General features: G+C 42.1%; 1 protein-coding gene across 7 annotated transcripts in view; it reads left to right on the top strand.

The window, feature by feature from the left end:
* Nucleotides 1-634: 634 nt before the first annotated feature.
* Nucleotides 635-26,603, top strand: part of rad18 (RAD18 E3 ubiquitin protein ligase) — a 71,643-nt gene continuing 45,674 nt past the window's right edge. For 4 of the 7 annotated variants that reach the window (XM_029683234.2, XM_029683233.2, XM_065001802.1 and 1 more), the window contains exons 1-9: nt 641-835; nt 1,105-1,183; nt 1,337-1,398; nt 1,527-1,597; nt 7,567-7,943; nt 12,889-12,988; nt 14,385-14,572; nt 24,350-24,420; nt 24,615-24,675. In XM_029683234.2, coding sequence (XP_029539094.2) covers nt 785-835; nt 1,105-1,183; nt 1,337-1,398; nt 1,527-1,597; nt 7,567-7,943; nt 12,889-12,988; nt 14,385-14,572; nt 24,350-24,420; nt 24,615-24,675 — 1,060 coding nt within the window. In that variant the 5' untranslated portion in view covers nt 641-784. Of the gene's footprint in view, nt 836-1,104; nt 1,184-1,336; nt 1,399-1,526; nt 1,598-7,566; nt 7,944-12,888; nt 12,989-14,384; nt 14,573-24,349; nt 24,421-24,614; nt 24,676-26,603 lie in introns of all 7 variants that reach the window. The other 3 variants (XM_029683231.2, XM_029683232.2, XM_029683236.2) reach the window with 3 other exon arrangements.

Below are 26,603 nucleotides of genomic sequence, written 5' to 3' on the forward strand. Positions count from 1 at the left end.
GGTCCTGAGCACTCTGGAGCAGGTTTACATCAAGGATCTCTCTGTACTTTGCTCTGTTCATCTTTCCCTCGATCCTGACTAGTCTCCCAGTCCCTGCTGCTGAAAAATATCCCCACAGAATGTTGCTGCCACCACCATGCTTCTCCGTAGGGATGGTGCCAGGTTTCCTCCAGACGTGACGATTGGCATTCAGGCCAAAGAGTTCAATCTTGGTTTCATCAGACCAGATAATCTTGTTTCTCATGGTCTGAGAGTCCTTTATGTGCCTCTTGGCAAACCAATATGGCTGATATTTCTATTCTGAAACTTTTAAGGCTTGTATGAATTAGCCCCGTTAGTAATTTAATAGGATATCTATGGGACAGAGGAGGCTTATCTTCCATTCTAGTAATGTGGAATTTCTGAAGCAAACCATAGGAACATAAACCTTCTGTATATCAAGTATTTGGATGACAAGCACTTTACAGATAAGTAACCATGCATGAAGTCAAGACAAGTACAGGCAGGAGCAGTGGTCAAACCAATAGCAACTTTTCTCTGTCTAATGACAGTGGTATAAAATAACGGGCCAAACGTTTGCGAGCTACTCCACCCAACCGGTACATTTATGTGTGCCCATTGGTCACGAAGAGCAAACCGAGACAGGAATTGACATGATCCTCCCGGAAGGGGGCATTTGGTATGAAAATAAATCTGCGCGGTATTATACAATGAAACATAGCTAGTAGCCACAGTTTCTTTCTAAATGCGTTCTTCTAACCACTGTTTATAGAGAACTATCACCATGGCCAATTTTAATGAAGCGGATTTACCACCAAATCTGACTTGCCTCAAAGTAAGTGCTAGTTCAAAACTCCCCCATTGACAAGCTAACGGCGACGTCATCGAGCTACAGTAGCTACTTCTTACAATTACTATTTTCGCAAAATAGCCCACACTCCATGATAGCAAGCTAACGTTAGTTAGTACAGAATATTTGTCAGACAGCAAGTTAGCTAACTAACTTGCTTTTATTGTTTTGCCTTTTAAAACATGATGCATAATAGCCAGCTAGCTAACCCAGTAGTGTGAACAACAAACTGACACTATTCTTTCTGTATGCAGAATGTTGATACCCTTCTTCGATGTCCCATTTGCTTTGATTTCCTGAGTATCGCAGTGATGACAAAATGCTCTCACAACTGTAAGTTAACCGGATATAGTCCCCAGACAAACTATCCAGCGTTAGTTTTCAAGACCATGTTATAGCTATAGCCTGGTGTGTAGATGGCACCACTTGTCTCTTAATTAACAATACAGTATAATCACACCTGATTATGTACATTTCTATTTACAGTCTGCTCTTTGTGCATAAGAAAATTTATGTCCTACAAGTTGCAATGTCCAGTGTGTAATTCAGTAAGTATGATCCCTGATGGTACTGAATGCATTGCATCGTTGTGACAATTAAGCAGTCTTTTTAATTGAATCTGTTTAAGCTTTCCATATGTCAAAATCAGGCAGGCATGTATTTTTCTCTATTTTAGCCTACAACAGAACAGGACCTAAGAAACAACCGGATACTGGATGACCTGGTCACAAACTTTCAAACTGCAAGGTACCTGTATTGCATGAAATAATTATATGATATGCCGGTAGAAAAATGTAAACATACTGTATCTAGCCTATTTCTCATTCTTATATTACATAGAGGCATCTCCTCAGGCAACTAGACACCCTACAGCACATCTGTGCCTACCTATATGACAGATGAAATGCCAATTCATTATAGAGAAACCACAAAAATGTATATTTTGAAAAAGCCACCAAGCTCAGTGTTTGAAGGCTGAGGGTATACCTGATACCATAAGCCCAGCTGGCAGGTTCCTTTCTCTGTAGAAAAATGTTAATCAAAGTCTTGAAAGTGCATATTATTTGCAAATACATGTGTATTACTTATATAGACTGAGTGCACAAAACATTAGGAACTTTCCATGACAAACATACCTGGCGATGTTCCACCAACCAAAGGACATCCAGCCAACTTGACACAACTATGGGAAGCATTGGAGACAACATGGGCCAGCATCCCTGTGGAATGCTTTCAACACCTTGTAGAGTCCAGTCCATACCCTGACAAATTGAGGCTGTTCTGAGGGCAAAAGGGGGCGCAACTCAAAATTTAAGAAGGTGTTCCTAATGATTTATACAGTCAGTATACAAAACCATTCAAAAGTGCTGTTTTGAGCAGGGTTTCCCAAACTCGGTCCTGGGGCCCCCGTGGGTGCACGTTTTGGTTTTTGCCCTAGCACTACACAGCTGATTCAAATAAAGCTTAATGATGAGTTTGTTATTTTATTCAGCTACGTAGTACTAGGGCTTAAACCAAAAAGTGCACCCAGAGGGGCCCCAGGACCGACTTTGGGGAAACACTGGTTTTGAGGACTGCCTTTTAATACACGTTTGGAGATGCCATTTTAAATGTTGTCATTTCAGAATGATAATCCTGAGGATAAAATGGAAGGAATGATAACAATGTCCTTTTCCCTCCATAGTAGCAGGAAACACTGTTAGAGCAAGTCAATTCAATGTTGTGTATACTTTGGCCTTGGGAATGGCAGTAATGGAGTAATGAAAACGACAGAAGGGATATTTACTACAGTACACCAAAAACATACCCTCAAACACAAACACAGAAGAGGATGTAAGCATAAAAAAGCTAAGGTTGTTTTGAGCTTACATCATAAAAATACCAGGAAACAAAAATGAATGTGAAAGATTAGGAATGCATGTCAGGGGATGCCACTGTTATTGACTAGATTTTAATTTGCCCTCTGGTGAACAACATTTAAACCATTTTTATCTAACATCTTACTACTTACCTGCTACTAATACACCTCTAAATTGTGGATTTCCCTTTATAATCAAATGGGGATTTCTATTTAATGTACCTGAGCTATATTCTTTTTTGCATTGCATTATTTCCTATTTACTACAATGCAATGCTGTTGTCAACAAGACTATGTCCATGGCATGATATTGAGTCAATCACATAAAATATATTTGCACTTCTGTAGTAATTCCACACATGGATGTTTCCAGTAAATATGTCCACTGTTTTATGAGTATTTTATGAGTGAGCATAAAACATCATATTTTTGCCCAGGCAGGATTTGAGGCTGCAGGCAGCAGACTTGATCTCACGGTGCTGCTGTTATCAATGTTTAAACCATGCTGCTCACTCACGTCAATCATCTGAATGGCGTCATCCCTCAGAAAGCTCTAATTTACAACCGAGGAATTTCAGATGGCCATCGGGGTTTGGAGAGAGTGGCTTATGTGGCTGCCCTCTCCTCTGTCCTTTAATTTCCTGTTTGTCTAGCAGGGAGCATGTGAAAGAGAGGTACACCACCACGGGGGACTGGACCCTCAGAAAGCAGGATGTTTACAGAGTACCCATTTGTTCATTTCCCTGCTGTCTGAGATGCAATCAAATAGCATAGTCCTTGCTTTGTACTGTATGTCTTGACTCTCATCTACTTTTTGTCCTTTCTGAAATGTGTTCATTTTGCTGAGTAGCCTACCTAACTGATCATGTAGTTATTTAATAAGTTGTTATTAGGCTAGATACTTGATAGCAGGCCATAAGTATCTGACCCTAAAAGCAAACTATGAGCTATTTTGATACTTTGGGCTTGAGATGCTATTTGTCGTAGGTAACATTTTCTCCTCTGTGTGCAGGAAGCTGCCTGGCAACTTTAGAATCAATATCCTGGGACAGTTGAAATGCAATTAGACTCTCGGCTTTAAGGAGGCTGTATTGACTCTATCCGGTCCTCTGGTGACTTCAGGTCTGCTCATCCATGATCAATGAGCTCCCAAAATCCTGGCCTCTCTCCCCGGCCTGCCGCTGACCCCCGCTCACCTTTGGGGGGGCTTCTGGCCTGGCCTGCTATTTATTATCACTCTTTTTTTCTAACGCCCGCTGTTATGACCATTTCTCTACCACTTTGTGTTTGGACAGTTGCATAGCGTTGTGTCAACAAAATGACAAGAAACCAAGCAGCATCGAATACTTTCCTTTGGCCTTTAGAGTAATGTATTTCCCTCCCTATATGGATGTTGTTTTTAATGTAAATGGTCGCTGTGTGTGGCTGGTGACAGCCTGTTTAGGGAGCAGATCTCCTGGATTCTTAGTAACTATCAGGATGCCCTTTCCTCTGGGAAACTGGTTATTCCTGCCTCAAACCATGGGTCTCCTCTCTTCGTTGTTATTCACAATGGAACTGCGCTCTGTGCCTCTGAATAGTAAATCAGGCAGGCAATCAGTTCAAACTGTCATGTAGGCTTAGATTATCTCCAAGTCATCCCTTCCTCCGTGACCTGGGCTCAACACATACCAAATCACACCTCGTGTAGGGGAAGCAGTACATCGACACTCTTCCCTAAAGGCCATGGAGGTACATAGATGTGTGTGTGCTTGTGGTGCGCATCACTGCTGCCCACTGTGCCAATAACACAGATAACTCATTGGTTCTCTCATCTAATTACAGATATAGTTAACTCCAATCTATTCCATTTCCTGTCTTAATTTAGAATCTATGAAAAGTCCTCAAGCACAAAGAGAATAGATTATTTAATGTTTTATTAACTACACTATTCTCTATGTTGGCAGATTAACCTCAGCATCTTTCAACCTCTGAAAATTGTGGCTAATGATGTTCCTACTGGGTGATGTATGGAATAGTGGAGGAAAGGTCTATGATGTAACTCCGATTAGAAGGCAATAGGCAGTCAGTCAATGTCCCTCTGAGGTGCGCTGTTTATTATGACAAAGCCCAGACTCTTCCAGGGTTTTGTCCAGCAGATGCAGGATGGGTGTAACTAAGTGGATCTGAGTGAGGCAACCCAGGTGAGATTCAGGTTGGTCATATGCAGTATTTACAAAGTTTGACTCCTGACTCCGTGCCAATGCTGGAATGAGAGAAGCCATACAAGAATGACAAAGGCACCCATTTAGTCTATGCTTATTATTTGTTTTGTGGCTTGCTCTTGTATCGACTCCCATAACCCAAGTATTGGCATTTTGATGATCTCCATAAAGATTGCTTGCAATGAGGTTAGGTGGAGCATGCAGTGTGTGCATGCAGTGTGTGTGTGCAGTTTGTGTAGAGGCATTTCTACAGAGGCTATTGAATAAGGGTGGGACTTCTTTTAATTCTGACTGATCTGCTACCTACCAAGTCATGGTGGGCTTAGTATTAGTGAAACTTACATGGTAATCAATACTTTTTAAACATAAACACTACTGCTTTGGTTTAAAGGGGTAAATGAACAATCTAATATCATTAGAAAAAACAATGTTTGCGTGTGTGTATTTATACTTAGCCTTATAATAGCCTCCAATACCCTACTCAATAAATTGAATGCAGTCTATCACATTGCCATCCGTTTTGTCACCAAAGCCCCATATACTACCCACCACTGCGACCTGTACGCTCTCGTTGGCTGGCCCTCGCTTCATACTCGTCGCCAAACCCACTGGCTCCAGGTCATCTACAAGACCCTGCTAGGTAAAGTCCCCCCTTATCTCAGCTCGCTGGTCACCATAGCAGCACCCACCTGTAGCACGCGCTCCAGCAGGTATATCTCTGGTCACCCCCAATACCAATTCTTCTTTTGGCCGCCTCTCCTTCCAGTTCTCTGCTGCCAATGACTGGAACGAACTACAAAAATCTTTGAAACTGGAAACACTTATCTCTCTCACTAGCTTTAAGCACCATCTGTCAGAGCAGCTCACAGATTACTGCACCTGTACATAGCCCATCTATAATTTAGCCCAAACAACTAACAACTCTCCCCCTACTGTATTTATTTATTTATTTTGCTCCTTTGCACCCCATTATTTCTATCTCTACTTTGCACATTCTTCCACTGCAAATCTACCATTCCAGTGTTTTACTTGCTATATTGTATTTACTTCGCCACCATGGCCTTTTTTTTGCCTTTACCTCCCTTATTTCACCTCACTTGCTCACATTGTATGTAGACTTATTTTTCTACTGTATTATTGACTGTATGTTTGTTTTACTCCAGGTGGAACTCTATGTTGATGTATGTGTCAAACTGCTTTGCTTTATCTTGGCCAGGTCGCAATTGTAAATGAGAACTTGTTCTCAACTTGCCTACCTGGTTAAATTTTTAAAAATGAGCCTAGGCTAAATGTTGGAATTTTTCCATGAAACCAAAGAAATGTCAGTGTTATTGGTGGATCGCGTGACATGTCCAGTCAGGCTCTTAATTTCCTGTTAGAATAGTAGTATACACAAAGTGCAATTTCGAAATTTGGTTGTGCATCAGCAGTTTTTCTCTTGTTATGTCAGTCATTGCCATTCACTTACTTGGCCATGTCAACTAATACTTTTTAGATTGCGAAGTTAGTCTAGCCAGTTATCTAAACTTGTAGTAATCATGGCTGAATACAGCCCGGGGCATGCAGAGCATGTGCCCAGGGGCCCTGATCTTCACGGAGCCTCCATTGATTTTGTTAGACACTCTCACTCCGGTATCATTATTAACATGGCATAAGTCATTGCAGAATGTGTAGAATTGCAGGAAATTAGCTTTAAAATGTTTTTATTCATTAGAATATAATAGAGGGTGAACACTGAGAGTGGAGCCTTCGGCTCCTCAAAGCACAAGATGCCCTCCTGATACCCTGGCTGCTTTACGTGATAGTGTTACTGCCACTAGATGTGTTTTTCCGATGACATGAGAGCATTTGAAGGAGTGAGCATATACAGTATACTGTAGATACATGTCAAATATTACTGCCCACCAGACCGCCACCTCTTCATTAAGTGCATTTCATTTAGACTGGATGTGCATAATATTACCTGTGGCTTTATATTTACTAATAGAGGCAGGGGCTAAGGTACTGGGAGCAGCTGAGCACCTGTCCGAGTGGGAGTTTTATGGCCTTTCCTACACCGCATGGTGTGTGCTGTGAAGGTGCTGGCTGCCTTGCGTGTGCTGTAACCTGCTCTAATGCTCAGAGCGAAGACAAATAAAAGGGTTTCAATATGGAAAGCAGAGCATTGCACACCTCATTGATTCCACTTTATGGCCCAGTAATGGCTCTGCAGCTACCAGCTCTATTTGTTTGCTTTCCACATTTCCAAGATTGTGGCCAACTGGCTGACTCGTTCTCGCTCCGCAAGAAAGTGCGAGATAATTGGACATGTGCAGTTTACGTCAAGGGGCTCACATTACTGTCAGCAGCATTTATTGGCAGATAACCCACTCCTATTTCCAGTGGGCCCCAAACCTTTCCTTCTCTAGAGAGTCTGCATGCGCCTGTTTTTGTTTAGTAATTTAGTGAGCGTTTGTTTCACTGTCCCTGTGTGTGTGTCATTTTTGGTTGGTGTGCATATCTGTGTGGAATAGTCCATGCATTTTATCAGACTACTTAGACCTGGAGGATTTGTCAGCTCTGTCCTCTTGTTCCTCTGTTGTGACCAACTCATTGTATTTCTTCAGTCTCACACTAAAGTTCTAATGTTCTTTTCTCCCGCCTGCTTATCCCAGGCAGAAGTTGTCAAAAGCTCATTTCGACTCGCCTCCATTATCCCCGAAGACCCCAGCCTCTACTGTCAAGTGTAAAACACACAGACAGACCAGGGGCCCCAAGAAGAATGGCTCCATCCTCAGTCACTTTTTCCAGAAGGGGCCAATCACTTCCACATCATCTCTCACTACAGAGGCCCCGCCAGCACTTCATACACAAACTGTGAAAGTAGACCCTGGTCATCAGGTCTCTGTGAATGAGGAGCCCATGGAGGAGGAGATACCGGCCCAGGTGCTGGTGTCTGTGAAGATTGAGAAGATGGACATCTCCATGACAGGGCTGTCGTCTCTTGCTGACTCGGCGTCCACATCACAGGACATGAAGCCTGTAGTTAAAGGTAAGGCCTGTCTCCAGGAAGGAGTCTCCAGGAAGTCTTGTGTGTGTGTGTGTGTGTGGTGTGGAGACACTAATGATATTTTCCACTAGAACATTTAGAATTTGAGGAAGACTTTGCTGCCAAAACACAGTATTTCTAATGCATATGGGCCTATGCTTAAAATGGGAAAGCAATGTTAGTTGTACTTTTTTTCATTGTACTAGCTGCATAGAATATTCATGTCAATTTAAAATGATGGATGATTTCAATGCTACATGGAACAGTGGCCATTTCACAATGACCACGTTTACATGCACACAGTATTCTGAATAATAGCTCATATCCCGGTTAAGGTCTTGCTCAGGATAAACTGTTTACATGCATTAGGGCCCTATAAAATATGCGATACGGAGAACACGGACAGAATCAAGGAATCCAGACATGAAAAGGAATTCAACAATATTTAAAAATGTATTGAATTTAGTAGGGAATCAACTAAAAGTATTGAACATTTATTAATTTGTCCAAGTTTATCGTGAGACCTGAACAGAATTCATCAGTGGTTTGTATTTCCTGCATCTTTCTGAAGAGGCAATGAGAAATCCCCATCTGTATGTGCGGTGCGCATACACTTTGTGTAGCCTTTAGGGATGATGCAAATGAAAAGTCTTCTGGTAGATGGAAAGGTATTCCCAAAAACCTTCTTGATGTAAATGTTAACTACTGTACAAAGTAGCCTATGCTTACCTGGCAGAATGATATCATGATTATTTGCATCAAACCAGTGGGTATTTAACTCTACCATCACATGTGCGCTACAAAAACACGGTTAAACAATAGCCTCTTGCTAGGTAAGCACTGGAATTAAAGGGTAACTTCACCCAAAATATATATATACAGTCGGGCAAAAAAGTATTCGGTCAGCCACCACTGTGCAAGTTCTCCCACTTAAAAATATGATTTTAATTTGTAATTTTCATCATAGGTACACTTCAACTATGATAGACAAAATAAGAAAAAAAATCCAGAAAATCACATTGTAGGATTTTTAATGAATTTATTTGCAAATTATGGTGGAAAGTAAGTATTTGGTCACCTACAAACAAGCAAGATTTCTGGCTCTCACAGACCTGTAACTTCTTCTTTAAGAGGTCCTCTGTCCTCCACTCGTTACCTGTATTAATGGCACCTGTTTGAACTTGTTATCAGTATAAAAGTTTTTTCCCCTCATTTTGTCTGTCATAGTTGAAGTGTACCTATGATGAAAATTACAGGCCTCATCTTTTTAAGTGGGAGAACTTGCACAATTGGTGGCTGACTAAATACTTTTTTGCCCCACTGTATATATTTTTTTACCAGACCTCAAGTGGTCTCCAGTTTAACCATTGTTATGGACTTGGAACATCCAATTTAGTGGTTTTTCTATTTAAAAAAGTGTGATTTTTGAGAGCGAAAAACAGGAAAACAGATACCTGGAAAACTAAACAGAGAAAACAATTTAGGAAAAAAAAAATATATATATATATTTTATAGGGCCCTTACATGCACCTTTGATATCCCACTCCTGAGTGTCCCTGTATCTCAGGGGAAGCTCCTCAGAGGATGAAGGGGAGGACCATCCTTTTCAGTGAATTTCATAAAATGTCTAATATAAAACATTCAAGTTATCCCTTTTAGATAAAACTATGCTAAATATATTCACTTCACCAAATAATTGAAACAGTAGCCTCAACAACAGTACTCTGTAGGGTAACACAGTGGAAAACTAGATTGAAGAAGCGAGAGAGAGCTTCACTTAGTTTGCAAATACAGCTAGCTAGTTTAGCTTGCTCAAACACCTGGCTCAAACCGAGAGGGATGCTATGTTAGCTAGCTGGCTAAGTGAAAGTGGAAAAAATACAACTCTGGTAGCTTTTGGTTTTAATAATTTATTGCCACCGGGGCCTGCCGGTGTAACTGCTAATCTGCTTGCTGACTGTACACTGTACTGCATGATTGTAGCGGGTTTAATAATGATTTAGTTCTAGTAGCTATGTTGGGTATGACGTCTGCTAATATGGTGACAACAATGTAGGCTGTGTGTGTAGCGGTTATGATGTGAAGGTTTGGCTTGGAAAGGTTTTTTTCACCTGGTCACAGATAGCTGATGTATTTGTTGTGCACTGAAGCCCACAAGCGAATGGAAGAGGTGAGAGTAGGAGAGCGAGTAGCTGCGAGAAGGAATTATGGAACGGAGATAAACATACCTGCATTTGTTCATTATAAATTCTTGTTTGCAACTGTTGGACTAATGACTACACCCTAGATCAGCTAGATGCAGGAAAGTGTGCAATGTGAATGTGTCACTGTCTGCCACCTTGATTACTCAAATTTCTCTTGATCTACGTTGTAAACATTCATTCATAGGCTAGGTTGTAGCAACCTCATGATGGGTATAGGGGAAATTAGAGTATCATCTAGTAGCCTAAGCCTATCGATGTTACATTAAGCCGGGTAAATGGAATATGAATGACAGTCATCCAATATGCTGTAATAGGCCATGCTCATAAAAACAATAAAAAAATGCCTTAAAAATGCCTTAAACGGCACCAACCGCCACTGCTGAACCATGAAAAAACAGAATATTCTTATTTTTCTGCATATCGTTTCCGATATTAGGTAGGCTATTTGTTAATCAATTTGTCTATAACTATACTGAACAAAAATATAAACGCAACATGTAAAGTGTTGATCCCATGTTTCCTGAGCTAAAATAAAAGATCCCTAACATTTTCCATATGCACAAAAAGCTTGTTTCTCTAAAATGTTGTGTGAAAATGTGTTAACATCCTTGTTAGTGAGCAATTCTCATTTGCCAAGATAATCTGTCTACCTGACAGGTGTGGGATATCAAGAAACCAATTAAACAGCATGATCACTACACAGGTACACCTTGTGCTGGGGACAATAAAAGGCCACTCTAAAATGTGCAGTTTTGTCACACAACACAATGCCACAGAGGTCTCAAGTTTTGAAGGAGAGTGCAATTGGTATGCTGACTGCAGGAATGTCCACTAGAGCTGTTGCCAGATAATTTAATGTTAATTTCTCTACCATAAGCCACCTCCAACGTTGTTTTAGAGAATTTGGCAGTACGTCCAACCGGCCTCACAACCGCAGATCCCGTGTAACCATGCCAGCCCAGGACATCCACATCCGGCTTCTTCACCTGTGGGATTGTCTGAGACCAGCCATCCAGAAGGCTGAATAAACTGTGGGTTTGCACGACCAAATAAGTTTTGCATAAGCTGTCAGAAACTGTCTCAGGGAAGCTCATCTGCGTGCTTGTTATCCTCACCAGGGTCTTGACATGACTGCAGTTTGGCATTGTGGGCAAATTTTCACCTTCGATGGCCACTGGCACGCTGGTTTAAGTGTGGTCTTCACGGATTAATCCCGGTTTCAACTGTACCCGGCAGATGGCAGACGTGTGGGCGAGCGGTTTTCTGATGTCAACATTGTGAACAGAGTGCTCCGTGGTGGTGGAGTTATAGTATGGGCAGGCACCCCGTGGTGGTGGAGTTATGGTATGGGCAGGCATAATCTATGGACAACAAACACAATTGCATTTTATCGATGGAAATTTGACAAGATCCTGGGGCCCATTGTCGTGCCATTCATTTGCCGCCATCACCTCATGTTTCAGCATGATAATTCACGGCCCCATGTCGCAAGGATCTGTAAACCATTCTTGGAAGCTAAACATTTCCAGTTCTTCCATGGCCTGCATACTCACCAGAAATGAGCATGTTTAGGATGCTCTGGATTGACATGTACGACAGCATGTTCCAGTTCCTGCCAATATCCAGGGACTTTGCACAGCCATTGAAGAAGAGTGGGACAATCTTCCACAATCAACAGCCTGATCAACTTTATGCGAAGAAGATGTTGTGCTGCATGACGTAAATGGTGTTGACACCAGACATTGACTGTTTTTCTGATCTATTCCCCTACCTTTTTTTTTAAAGGTATCTGTAACCAACCGATGCATATCTGTATTCCCATTCATGTGAAGTCCATAGATTAGGGCCTATTGAATCTATATAAATTGACAGATTTCCTTATAAGAACTGTAACTCAGTAAAATCGTTGAAATTGTTGCATGTTGCATTGATATTTTTGTTCAGTATAGATACATGACTTGCTTACCCGAAAGTTATAGATTGATAGAATGAATGCATCAACAGTCTAGACATTGATAAAATAATCTCTTTTGTTTCTCCTTCATTCGTGGAGTGAAGACGTTTTTCAATTTCGGTGCAACATTTTCAAATGACATCACTTTGTTGACCGGTTTCAAGCAAATGAAAGCTGTGAAACGATCCAACATGTTTCTGACTGTTCTTCAGTTCGTCTTGGATTCTTATTTCATAGGGTTGAAAGTGAAATACTGTCAGCTTTTATATCACTGCATTCACATTTTCTCAAAAAATGAAATCATATTTTTCCATTCCTGTTCCTGAGACAAACATATGGTCTGTCATTTTACTGCAAGGAACATTTAATTCTGCAGGAGTTAATATTATAAGGTTACATGGGTGGCCTACAGTCAGTGTCCAGACTTCAGATACTATTCTAATTGTTAATGTTCCCATCTGAACTTCAAAGGTGATACTATGTGAAACTGAGCCTACGCAGACTGAGAAAAGCAAACAGTAAACTGGATGAGATGTTTACTTGCCACAGTGTCCCGTCTAAGATTAGCATATCCCAGGCATCTTATTCAGGTTTCTCAAAACAGGGAATCAAGCTTATTTGGGTTATTGTAAACAGAATATGATGTTTATATGCGTCAACTTAAAAATGGAATACTTGAGCATCCCAAGTAATAACGGGATGTTTTGTAGTGCATGTAAACATGGTCAATGTCTCTTCTTTTCTATGTGTGTATTTGTCTCTAAATCGTATTTCTGTGTGTGTTTTGCAGTGGAGTGTCCTGTGTGTTCTGTGGGCATCTCTGAACAGCTCATCAACAAGCACTTGGACACCTGTCTGACCCGAGGGGAGAAGAAGGAGAGCCTTAGGAGGTACTAGTGGACACACATCTCACAGGGGTTCAAGAGGTGGATAACTTTTGGGAAGTTTCAACTTATTTTTGACCTCCCTGAAACAACAACACTAATGAAGTCAGAGAATAAGCTGAAACTTTAAAAAAAAGTGAACTATCCCTTTAAAGAATTCTCATAACATTTTGTATTATTTATTTATTTTATTTAACCTTTATTTAACTAGGTAAATCAGTTAAGAACAAATTCTTATTTACAATGACGGCCTACCCCGGCCAAACTCTCCCCTAACCCGGACTGCGCTGGGCCAATTGTGCGCCACCTTATGGGACTTCCGATCACAGCCGGTTGTGATACAGCCCGGGATCGAACCCGGGTGTGTAGTGATGCCTCTAGCACTGTGATGCAGTGCCTTAGACCGCTGTGCCACTAAAGATTAACCCTGATGTAAAGCTAGCTCTAGGTGGGGTATATTACTTATATTTGAATGTGTCTCTGTCTGTGTTGTATATCATGTTTAGATTTATGTTTGGGGAGACAATATTCATTCCTCTAAGGAAATTGATGTCTACAAGCTGAAAATATTCCTTTCTGCTTAAATCTAATGCATGGTTCCACGTTATGATTAATGTAGGCTTGTGATATCTGAGGCTCCGTCAGAAGCAGGCAAGTGTGCGTGACAGCATGGAACCCTTGATGTGTGGCGGACCTTGATGTCAGAGTGATGGATTACAGAATTTCCTATACTCTTCAACACATTTGACCTGCCACACAGCTCTGCATGGGAGCTGGAGAGTTTTCAATGCGTCTTGGTGATGAAAAGATGCCATGTGGGCAGAACCTTATCCGGCCCTGAATTAGTCATGGACTTTCTATCTGAAAAGCAGCTTATTTGAAAGTCTAGTCTACATTATGCTTTTGTGGTAGGAGAGGGGACCGAACTGAGTGAACTGAAAAATAATTACTTGGAAAGCCCAGCTAAAATCCCAATTGATTTATTGGCCTTACAGGGAGGTCAGCGATAGGAAAGAGCTTTATACTGTACACCGCTGCCAAGTTGCCTGGCTCTAATTATATGCATCTGATCTGACAAGTGGTAGCTGAGTGACTCCCGGCTTCTAATATATATTTTTTTAACAGAGCCCCCCTCCCTCCCTGTATATCAGGCCTTAGGTTAACTATAACATTCATGTTGTCTTCCTCTGTGGTGCCCTCCCTATGATGGACTCTTGTTGGGCAAGCCAGAGGTCTGAGAGCTGCAACAACAACAACACGTCACACTGTAGTTCATCATGGAATAATAGTACCACTGAATATCTGTCTCACTACAGAGCTCGTAACTGTGTAGGCTTAATATCTAATGACCATGTTATAGTCGGTTATAAACTGATTTTCCTTATGGCTTCATGTTCCACAGCTCCCTAGGTGCTAAGAGGAGGCCGATGGGAAAACTGGTGTACACACTGCTGTCCATGCAGGAGCTGAAGAGGAGGCTGAAGGAGTGCCACCTCTCTGTCCAGGGTAACAAAGATCAGCTGGTCAGGAGGCACCAGGACTTTGTACACTTCTACAATGCCCAGTGTGACGCCCTGGAACCGAAATCAGGTGAGAGTGCCATTTTCACTGTGGTCGAATAATGAAGATGGCAGGAGTCAACCATGGATGATGGTAAAATTCTGACAGTAAATTCCAGAGCCGTTTTCTGGCCACCATAAATTGACTTTCCATCATTCAAAGCCATCATTGTATAACTGCTAGAAAGCTTCAGACTTTTCTGGCCATTGTTGATTCATGATTGACATCCATTACAAAAGAAATACACAACAGCTTTTGTTTGACGGTTTAAAAAAAATCATAGAGCCTTAGACTGACTGAATTAATTAAATGTTTTTTTTTCGTGTCAAATCGCCAGTTGACAACCCTTACGGGAGTAATTGACACATGTAAACATGACAAAGATACACAGTGATGATTCAGTGAAAATTATTTTGGCTTTCTGTGCAGTGACCCCCGCATAAAGAAGGAAAATAAATCAATACATAATAGTAGATAAGGTTATCCAAGCAATAATATTAACCCTAATGCATTTTAAATAAATAAGTGTGCGGACGTTTCTATCTCAGGTTGATACAGAGACATTCTGCTTTTATTAAAAGCAGGCTTGTGACTACTGTAATGCTCTCCTGTCTGGCCTACTCAAGAAAGCCATTGGTCAACTGCAAAACATTCAGAATACTGCAGCACAGGAACTTACCATGACCAGACAGAGAGCACACATTACACCATATTTTAAAAGTCTCTGCATTGGGTGCCAGTGAGTTTTAGAAATACATTTTAAGATTGTTCTATTGGTTTTTAAATCAATCCACAATTGTGCACCCCAATACAAATTAGACATGCTTTTGAGTTATGTACCCAATAGGTCCCTCACATTCTCTGGCACTGGCCTTTTAACTATCCCAATGCCTAGGACCAAGAGGCATGGAGAGGTAGCCTTTACTTACTATGCCCCCAGCCTCTGGAATAGCCTGCCAGAAAACCTAAGGGGGGGTCGCAACTGTGGACATATTTAAAGAGATGTTACAACACGCCTTTTTATCTTTTCTTTTCCTTAGGTTGCCTTTTTAGTCTTGTGTTTTTTATCCTCTTATGTTTGTAGTAAATATTTGTTTTTTTCCTGTGAAACAGATTGCGTTGCATTCATGTCTGAAATGTGCTATATAAATAATGATTGATTTTGATTTGAAAAATACATTCAGATAAATAAATACAGGCAAATTAATTGGAAGCTGTTTAAACCCCATCTGTCACAAAGAGAAGATACAAGTTTGAGACTGGCCTACACAAAATACATGCAGTGCATTCGGAAAGTTTTCAGACCCCTTGACTTTTTCCACATTTTGTTACGCTACAGCCTTATTCTAAAATTGGTTAAATTGTTTTCCCCCTCATCAATCTACACACAATACCCCATAATGACATAGAAATAATAAGTTTATGGCAATTTTTGCAAATGTATTAAAAATAATTTTAAAGGAATTATTCAGACCCTTTACTCAGTACTTTGTTGAAGTACCTTTTGGCAGCGATTACAGCCTCAAATCTTCTTGGGTATGACGCTACAAGCTTAGCATACCTGTGTTTGGGGAGTTTGTCCAATTATTCTCTGCAGATTCTCTCAAGCTCTGTCAGGTTAGATGGGAAGCGTTGCTGCACAGCTACTTTCAGGTCTCTCCAGAGATGTTTGATCAGGTTCAAGTCCGGGCTCTTGCTGGGTCACTCAAGAACATTCAGAGACTTGTCCCGAAGCCACTCCTGCGTTGTCCTGGCTGTGTGCTTAGGGTTGTTGTCCTGATGGAAGGTGAACTGAGCACTTTGGAGCAGGTTTTCATCAAGGATCTCCCTGTACTTTGCTCCGTTCATCTTTCCCTCAATCCTGACTAGTCTCCCAGTCCCTACCACTGAAAAACATCCCCACGGCAGGATACTGCCACCACGTCAAGGGGTCTAACTACTTTCCGAATGCACTGTATATGTAAATACGTGTATGTATATCTGGAAATCATGATCTTATTCGAATAGTGAAATCATTTCAAATGCCCATCCCTACAGTGCGATACGGTAGAGTTCAGTATAGTATAGTTAATTATATTGTACTCTAGTGTGCTCTACTGTACTGTAGGCTTGGGCGGTATACCGTTTACCGGGGTATTTGGAAATAGCCACGGATGATTAATCAATACCGTTAATACTATTTAAAACGATTTATTTGACATTTTTAAATAAATAAATATATTTGTAGCTACATTTTAAGAAAATACCTGCAGTCAACTTGTGCAATACGTTAGGAGTTAACGACGTAATTTTTCATTATGAAGCTTACCGGTATTTCCGAGTCACGTGGTGTTTGTTAACAAGCACACAATGACGAGAGACCAGAGCCTTGTGAGTCACTCACTGTTGTGCAGCATGTGCTACGGGAGCGTGCTAGTTGAAGTATGGAATTCACAACTAAATGTTTGCCAGCTAGATATCTTATAACTATTACGTTAACTGTCTAAAATGTGCTAAATGCTCTGCAGTTGTGCATTTGGTTTGTTAATTTAGTAGCTAGTTAGCTAAGTGTGTAGCTTCTTCCAAAATCAAGCTTCGCTTGGTAGCCTAACACCAGAGGATCCCCTCCTGGAGCAAGAGCCATGTTGTCTAATACTTGTTTTGTGCGTGCAGCAAACTCTGAGTAGTGTTTTTTGTTGTTGTTGTTGATACTTGTAAAACTTTATGAGCTGGGATATATGTCCTGCAAATAGTTTAGGTCAGAGACCGTATAAAATGTTCGCAATGCACTCATTAGCATTCTCCAAAGGATTTTACATGTACTTCGGATTTACTTCGGATTATAGAGGCTAAGGGGGGTTTGAATGTGTTCAGTGCCAGTATTACCAAAAATCCCTGTACGGTACATGAACAGCATGACAATCTGGATACCGCCCAAGCCTACTGTACTAACGTCAACAAAACAAAGGAGATGATCGTGGACTTCAGGAAACAGCAGAGGGAGCACCCCCCTATCCACATCGACGGGACAGCAGTGGAGAAGGTGGCAAGTTTTAAGTTCCTCGGCCTCCACGTTACTGACAAACTGAAATGGTCCACCCACACAGACAGTGCGGTGAAGAAGGCGCAGCCATGCCTCTTCAACCTCAGGAGGCTGAAGAAATTTGGCTTGTCACCTAAAACCCTCACAAACTTTTACAGATGCACATCTGAGAGTATCCTGTCGTGCTGTATCACCGCCTGGTACGGCAACTGCAACGCACCGCAACCGCAGGACTCTCCAGAGGGTGATGCAGTCTGCACAACGCATCACCCGGGGGCAAACTACCTGCCCTCCAGGACACCTACAGCACCCTATGTCACAGGAAGGCCAAAAAGATCATCAAGAACAACAATCACCCGAGCCACTGCCTGTTCACCCCGCTATCAACCAGAAGGCGAGGTCAGTACAGGTGCATCAAAGCTGGGACCAAGAGACCGAAGCTGTTTTTTAATCTCAAGACCATCAGACTGTTAAATAGCCATCACTAGCGCAGCGAGACTACTGCATATATAAACAGACTTGAAGTCGTTGGCCACTTTAATAAATTGAACTCTAGTCACTTTTTAATTTAACTTTAATAATGTTTAGATATTTTGCATTATTCGTCTCATATTTCCACACTGTATTTTATACTATTCTATTGTATCTCAGTCTGTCGCTCTGACATTGCTAATCAATATATTTATATATTCTTAATTCCATTCCTTTACTTAGATTTGTGTGTATCGGGTATATGTTGTGAAATTGTTACATATTACTTGTTAGATATTGCTGCACTGTCGGAACTAGAAGCACAATCATTTCATTACACCCGCAATAACATCTGCTAAACACGTACAGTTGAAGTCAGAAGTTTACATACACCTTAGCCAAATACATTTAAACTCATTTTTTTTTATATATTTTTTTTTACAATTCGTGACATTTAATCCAAGTAAAAATTCCCTGTCTTAGGTCAGTTAGGATCACCACTTTATTTTAAGAATGTGAAATGTCAGAATAATAGTAGAGGGAATTTTTTATTCATCACATTCCTAGTGGGTCAGAAGTTTACATACACTCAATTAGTATTTGGTGGCATTGCCTTTAAATTGTTTAACTTGGGTCAAATGTTTTGGGTAGCCTTCCATAAGCTTTCCACCAGAAGTTGGGTGAATTTTAGCCCCTTCCTCCTGACAGAGCTGGTGTAACTGAGTCAGGTTTGTAGACCTCCTTGCTCGCACACGCTTTTTCAGTTCTGCCCACACATTTTCTATAGGATTGAGGTCAGGGCTTTGTGATGGCCACTCCAATACCTTGACTTTGTTGTCCTTAAGCCATTTTGCCACAACTTTGGAAGTATGCTTGGGGTCATTGTCCATTTGGAAGACCCATTTGCGACCAAGCTTTAACTTCCTGACTGATGTCTTGAGATGTTGCTTCAATATATCCATATAATTTTCCTCCCTCATGTTGCCATCTATTTTGTGAATTGCACCAGCCCCTCCTGCAGCAAAGCACACCCACAATATGATGCTGCCACCCCCATGCATCACGGTTGGGATGGTGTTCTTCGGCTTGCAAGCCTCCCCCTTTTTCCTCCAAACATAACGATGGTCATTATGGCCAAACAGTTCTATTTTTGTTTCATCAGACCAGAGGACATTTCTCCAAAAAGTATGATCTTGTCCCCATGTGCAGTTGCGAACCATAGTCTGCCTTTTTTTATGCCGGTTTTGGAGCAGTGGCTTCTTCCTTGCTGAGCGACCTTTCAATATAGGACTCGTTTTACTGTGGATATAGATAACTTTGTACCTGTTTCCTCCAGCATCTTCACAAGGTCCTTTGCTGCTGTTCTGCGATTGATTTGCACTTTTCGCACCAAAGTACATTTATCTCTAGGAGACAGAACGCGTTTCCTTCCTGAGTGGTATGACAGCTGCGTGGTCCCATGGTGTTTATACTTGCATACTATTGTTTGTACAGATGAACGTGTTACCTTCAGGCATTTGGAAATTGCTCCAAAGGATGAACCAGACTTGTGGAGGTCTACAATTTTTTTCTGAGGTATTTGGCTGATTTGTTTTTGATTTTCCCATGATGTCAAGCAAAGAGGCACTGAGTTTGAAGGTAGGCCTTGAAATACATCCACAGGTACACCTCCAATTGACTCAAATGATGTCAATTAGCCTATCAGAAGCTTCTAAAGCCATGACATACATTTCTGGAATTTTCCAAGCTGTTTAAAGGCACAGTCAACTTAGTGTATGTAAACTTCTGACCCACTAGAATTGTGATACAGTGAAATAATCTGTCTGTAAACAAAACATGTCTGAACCGACTTGCCAAAACTATAGTTTGTTAACAAGAAATTTGTGGAGTGGTTGAAAAACAAGTTTAAATGACTCCAACATAAGTGTATGTAAACCTCCGACTTCAACTGTATGTGACCAATAAAGTTTTGTTTGATTTAAACTCTACTCTACAGTACTGTACTGTATTGTACTGACTAGGGATTTAAACCGGTAACCAGGATCCCGGGACATAAAATGACAAGACCCGGAAAATTACAAAAATATTCCCCAATGTGCACGAGTGCAACTCCACAAAATATACAAGCACAGCAGCTGTTTGGAAAAAATTAAATATCACATTATTCAAACAGATTGTCACATGGAAATCTTTAGCCTAGTGTATTTACGTCACACAAAGTCGGTATAAATTCAAAGCACATAATTGATACTGCCGGACTGCACACAAAACCCAAATGCAGTTTAGAGTTCTCATCAGAACTGGAAATGTGATCCCGGTCGGACCCAATTCCGGTGAGCTGAAGCCCGAGCCCATGCCTGGTTTGACATCACAGAAATTAAATGAGCCGAACCTGAAAAAAAGCTTGATTTCTAGAAAACAGTGTGCTATATTGATTGAAACTGGTGTTGAGAACGATGCGGCGGAGTGAGGAGACAAGGAAACAGTCATTGGGCCTAGACAACTCACTTCAGTAATGATCAACTGAATTATGAAAATATTTAAATAATGTAGGCTAATGCAGTTTAAGGCATGTATCAAATTCTTGCTTATACTGAGTCTCCCAAAGTTATATCCAACTGTTATGCTAATTTAAAGCAATAGTTGTGTGTGTGTGCTTACCTAGATGATCATTTCAGCACCGTTTTGACTGGGACAGCAAGATGAGTGGGGGAATCGAGATGAGTGGGGAATCGTCTAGATAAGTCACATTTTTGTTTTCACTGAATCTCTGTTTGGATATGTGGTAACAATTAGGCTTGGGAATTGTTAGCTAAGTTGAGGTCAGTGCTATTGATTTTTATTCTAGTTTGCTCATATATTAGCTGATTACAGTGATTGATTTTGCTAGCATGTTATACAAGTCTGCTTGCGCTTAACTCACATTAAGTAGCCTGTCCTTCTCCCGACCAAAAGCCTGTGACTTTTCAGATAATCAATCACTGTAATTTTTTTTACTGAATCTCAATCGTGGTTTCCAATTGGTAGTTAGTCTTGTCCCATGGCTGCTACTCCCGTACAGCCTCGGGAGAGGCGAAGGTCGAGAGCCGTGGGTACTCCGAAACACAACCGAGCCGAGCCGCACTGCTTCTTGACACAATGCCCGCTTAACCCAGAAGCCAGCCGCACCAATGTGTCGGAGGAAACACTGTACACTGGCGACTGTGTCAGGGTGCACTGTGCCCGGCCAGACACAGGAGTCGCTAGAGTGCGATGGGTCAAGAATATCACGGCCTTCCAAACTCTCCCCTAACCTGGATGACGCTGGGCCAATTGTGTGCTGCCCCATGGGTTTCTCGGTCGCGGCCGGCTGTGACAGAGCCTGGAGTCGAACCAGGTTCTCTAGTGGTACAGCTAGCACTGCGATGCAGTTTCTTAGACCACTGTGTCACTCGTAGTAGCCTTTATATAGCTTTATTTATAGCCTAGCCTATTGTCCTATCGTCCCAATCCTGACTCGTGTCTCGTATTGCTGCCCTTATGAGAGCTTCTGTTGAGCATATGTGATCAATAAATGGTATGAGAGTAGATATTGTAGCAGGTTCAAGGGTGTGGGGTTTCCACGTCACCAAGTTCAATAACCAAACACGCACAAGGAGCACAACTAGAATGCAAATTGGAAGTTTATTAGGGAGTTTTGCACACTTGAGAAAAGTGGGGAATTCACCATTTCACAGTCCACAATCTGGTCTCGTTGTCTGTTCCGTTCTCCAGGGGTAATCCTAAAACGCAGGTCCTCAGCCAAACCGGTTCGGTGCACAGTGGGGGTAATCAGACAAATATTTCTCTCCTCACACTCTTCAACACATGCTTCCCTCTCCGTTCTCTGCCCCTATGTACAGGCCGCTTCCTCTTTTATCCCCAAGTACTCCCTGGCTTAATAACCCATAGGCTCGCCTCGTTGGGGCAGGAAGTCCATATAAGGCTCAGGGGTGGAGCCAGTGGGCTGCCTGGTATCTTCCTTCAATCACCACTTCCCTCACCTCTCCCTCCCTCTCCTTTTTACAGAGTTGGTCTCCGTTAAGATACATTCATATTTAAAACATTTCCTCTTTTCATCTGACCCTTATTCATGAGCTGATCTGCTATCTGTATAATTATCAACTCGATTTTGATAAATAGGAGATATTCTGTCATTAGTTGGAGGTTATCTAGCAAACTTACTACTTTGGTAATTTGACTTTTGTTTGACTGCCGTTACAAAGTTTGTATCAATCGACAATGCTATAGCCTACTGAGAGTGTCTGTGTGTCCTGAACACGCGCTCTTTTGAGAGCCTATGCCTACCACTGAAATGCACTGAATTAATTGAGGATAACTCTCACAATGTATTAACGACCTGTTTCGCAATTCATAACAGTCATTGGTGATCGAAGTTATTCTATCATTACTTAACATCAGTTTCACTTGCTGTGAAATCTTTACATGGTGGTGTAGCCTAGTGGTTAGAGCGTTGGACTAGTAACCGAAAGGTTGCAAGATCGAATCTCCGAGCTGACAAGGTAAAAATCTGTTGCTCTGCCCCTGAACAAGACAGTCATTAATAAGAAGAATTTGTTCTTAACTGACTTGCCTAGTTAAATTAAGAAAAAAAATGTGACAGTCTTATTTTGGGAGAACCCTGGCACAGTGACCATATCTTTGTTTTAAATGGGCACTTCAGATTTTTGAGGTATTTCCCGGGAATTATTCCCTATATTGAAATTTGTTAGATTTCGGCAAAATATTAATCTATACTCTACTTTTCTTTATTGTACTGTACATTACAGCACAATACAATACCGTATAGCACTACAGTACAGTAAAGAGTTGAGTAGAGTTTAGGTCAGTACTGTTCTCGGTCCTGGGACCCCCCTGGGTGCACGTTTTGGTTTTTGCCGTAGCACTACACAGCTGATTAAAATAATCCAAGCTTGATGATGAGTTGGTTATTTGAATCAGCTGTGTAGTATTTGTATTTATTATGGATCCCCATTAGCTTCTGCCAAGGCAGCATCTACTCTTCTTGTGTTCCAGCAAAATGGTGGCAGTTATACATATTAAAAACATTACAATACATTCATAACAGATTGCTCAACATATTAAGTGTGTGCCCTCAGGCCTCTACTCTACTACCACTTATCTATAACACAAAATCCATGTGTGTATATTGCGTATGTTATCGTTTGTATGCATGTGTCTATGTTTGTGTTGCTTCACACTCCCCGCTGTTCCGTAAGGTGTATTTTTATCAGTTTTTTTTCAAATCTAATTTTACTGCTGGCATGAGTTACTTTATGTGGAATATAGTTCCATGTGGTCATGGCTCTATGTAGTACTGTGCGCCTCCCATAGTCTGTTCTGGACTTGGGAGCTAGGACAAAAACCAAATCATGCACCCCAGGGGGGGGTTACAGTTCAGTACTCTACTGTGCTGAACTGTACTCTACTGTACTGAACTCTATTGCACTCTACTGTGATGTCAACTTGTAAAACATAGACATCTGTGATTGTTGCACGTCATGAAGAAATACATTCATTTGGTTTTATTCATTTATGAATGTGACATGTCATGGTATATCCTTGTATGTAACAATGTCACATGGATATTTGAATTTCATTTAGAAATAATTCAAGAATATTATAACCATGCCCATCCCTAGAACACACCCCATCTCTGTTGAGATGTAGTGTTTCAATCAAACACCAAGGCCTGTTCTGAGCCTAGCACATGATTTGAGAATCTACTGTTACCAACACTTAAATCATTTCTACTCTAGCGAGTATTCTTTTCTTGCCTTGGCATTTGTCATGCTTCTGTGATATCTTTAGGGTGTATATTACTTGTACATGCTATTAGACTGTCAGTAAGTGACCTTGATACATGATCATGCTAGATGTATAATGGTGTGTCCTCCTACCTCTTAGCTCTTTTCAGTTGGTCGTTGGGCATAAGATGTCGGAGGGTAAAGGCTGTAAACGACACACTACTTTACCTCTTTAAGCTCGGCGGACAGAGCATCCAGTCCAACAGTCCTTGCTGAGACTATTAGATATGAAGTGGTGCTCTGAGCTATGCCTACTTCTTTCTTCGTGTGTGTCTGTGTGCAAATCACAAACAAAAGTTTGAACCACTTGATCGTTTCCTGTTGTTTGTTTTGTTTCTCTGGCTTCAATTCCTCAGCAGTGGCCTCAGGGGCAGAGACCTTAATGTGTTGAAAACAAACAGTTCACATAACAAGCCATGCTTGTGATCCGGAGGGTCATAAAGGTCTCTTTTCATTCTCTGTCAACAGCCAAAGACATTGCCAATGAAGTGGAGGCCAACGAGAAGGCCAGGAACCAACTTCAGGGGAAAACCAAACGTGTACGTACCAATACCTGATCACAGCATCTCTGACTTGTGCCACAGGACCTCCGGATAGTTTTTGTTGTTCCCAACATGACATAATGTTCAATAAAAGGCATCGTCCCTTGCAAATAACCTTGTCTAGTGTGTTCTTGAAACGCAAACGATCACTCGACAGTACATGTTTTTTTGTTTGTCCAACTGTGTTGCAGGTCATGGACTTCTCAAAGAATCAAAGTGTGGGAAAGATCGACGAGATGCATTCAACTTACAGTAAGTCACCTCTGTGGTGCACTTCCACCATTGATCTGTTGTCAGTGGGAGTTCAGAATTGTTTTCTGAAAGCCTTTTCTCTATTGACTTCAGCACTGTGTTGTGTATTATTGTCTAAAATGGATGTGTGCGATATTGACTCAGTTGACAGTGGATCCCTGTTTTGTTCCTCAGTGAATCTGAATGATTACTCCTGGTGAAGGATTGGCATGGAAATAGTTTAGTTTAGCAGCATCACTGGGCTCTGAGTGTATTCTCACTCTTGTGTTTGCATTTGCACTGGTGCAAAGTCTTCGATTCGGAAACACTGCAGTGTGCGTTAATAGTTCAGAGTGCTTAGTCATTGCAGTCCATTCCACCAGAGTGGTGCACTCACTTTAGTCCTTGTTGCAGTTTAGCAGAAAAAGCTGAGAGCTGTGAAGTGAATCAGGCCACAACCCAAGAGAAGAGGAGTGGCTCTCACATTCACAGATTGGATCTCAGCCACTTTCTACCACTCTAAATTCCAAGCATCTGCCTCTAACCCTAGGAAGCTCTTTGCCACCTTCTCCTCCCTCTTGAATCCTCCTCCCCCTCCCCCCTCCTCCCTCTCTGCAGATGACTTCGTCAACCATTTTGAAAAGAAGGTTTGCGCTGGTTCTGCTCACACTTTGACGGCCGCCCAACAACCTGCACTCTCTTCTTGTCATCCCTGACCGCTGGCTACGTCCCTCCCGTCTTCAAGAGAGCGAGAGTTGCACCCCTTCTGAAAAAACCCACCGATCCCTCCGATGTCAACAACTACAGACCAGTATCCCTTCTTTCTTTTTCTCCAAAACTCTTGAACGTGCCGTCCTTGGCCAGCTCTCCGCTATCTCTCTCAGAATGACCTTCTTGATCCAAATCAGTCAGATTTCTGACTAGTCATTAGACTGCTCTTCTCTGTATCACGGAGGCGCTCCGCACTGCAAAGCTAACTCTCTCTCCTCTGCTCTCATCCTTCTAGACCTATCGGCTGCCTTCGATACTGTGAACCATCAGATCCTCCTCTCCACCCTCTCCGAGTTGGGCATCTCCGGCGGCTTGATTGCGTCCTACCTGACAGGTCGCTCCTACCAGGTGGCGTGGCGAGAATCCGTCTCCTCACCACGTGCTCTCACCACTGGTGTCCCCCAGGGCTCTGTTCTAGGCTATACAGTCACTTGGCTCTGTCATAACCTCACATGGTCTCTCCTATCATTGCTATGCACACAATTAAGACCAGGTGGCGAATCGCATCTCTGCATGTCTGGCAGACATATCAGTGTGGATGACGGATCATCACCTCAAGCTGAACCTTGCTGCTCTTCCTCCCGGGGAAGGACTGCCCGTTCCATGATCTCGCCATCACGGTTGACAACTCCATTGTGTCCTCGTCCCAGAGCGCTAAGAACCTTGGCGTGATCCTGGACAACACCCTGTCGTTCTCAAATAACATCAAGGCGGAGGTTCATGCTCTACAACATCCGCAGAGTACGACCCTGCCTCACACAGGAAGCGGCGCAGGTCCTAATCCAGGCACTTGTCATCTCCCGTCTGGATTACTGCAACTCGCTGTTGGCTGGGCTCCCTGCCTGTGCCATTAAACCCCTACAACTCATTCAGAACGCCGCAGCCCGTCTGGTGTTCAACCTTCCCAAGTTCTCTCACGTCACCCCGCTCCTCCGCTCTCTCCACTGGCTTCCAGTTGAAGCTCGCATCCGCTACAAGACCATGGTGCCTACGGAGCTGTGAGGGGAACGGCACCTCAGTACCTCCAGGCTCTGATCAGGCCCTACACCCAAACAAGGGCACTGCGTTCATCCACCTCTGGCCTGCTCGCCTCCCTACCACTGAGGAAGTACAGTTCCCGCTCAGCCCAGTCAAAACTGTTCGCTGCTCTGGCCCCCAATGGTGGAACAAACTCCTCA

Source organism: Oncorhynchus nerka, linkage group LG15 (genome assembly GCF_034236695.1).
Source record: "Oncorhynchus nerka isolate Pitt River linkage group LG15, Oner_Uvic_2.0, whole genome shotgun sequence".
NCBI classification, from domain to species: domain Eukaryota; kingdom Metazoa; phylum Chordata; class Actinopteri; order Salmoniformes; family Salmonidae; genus Oncorhynchus; species Oncorhynchus nerka.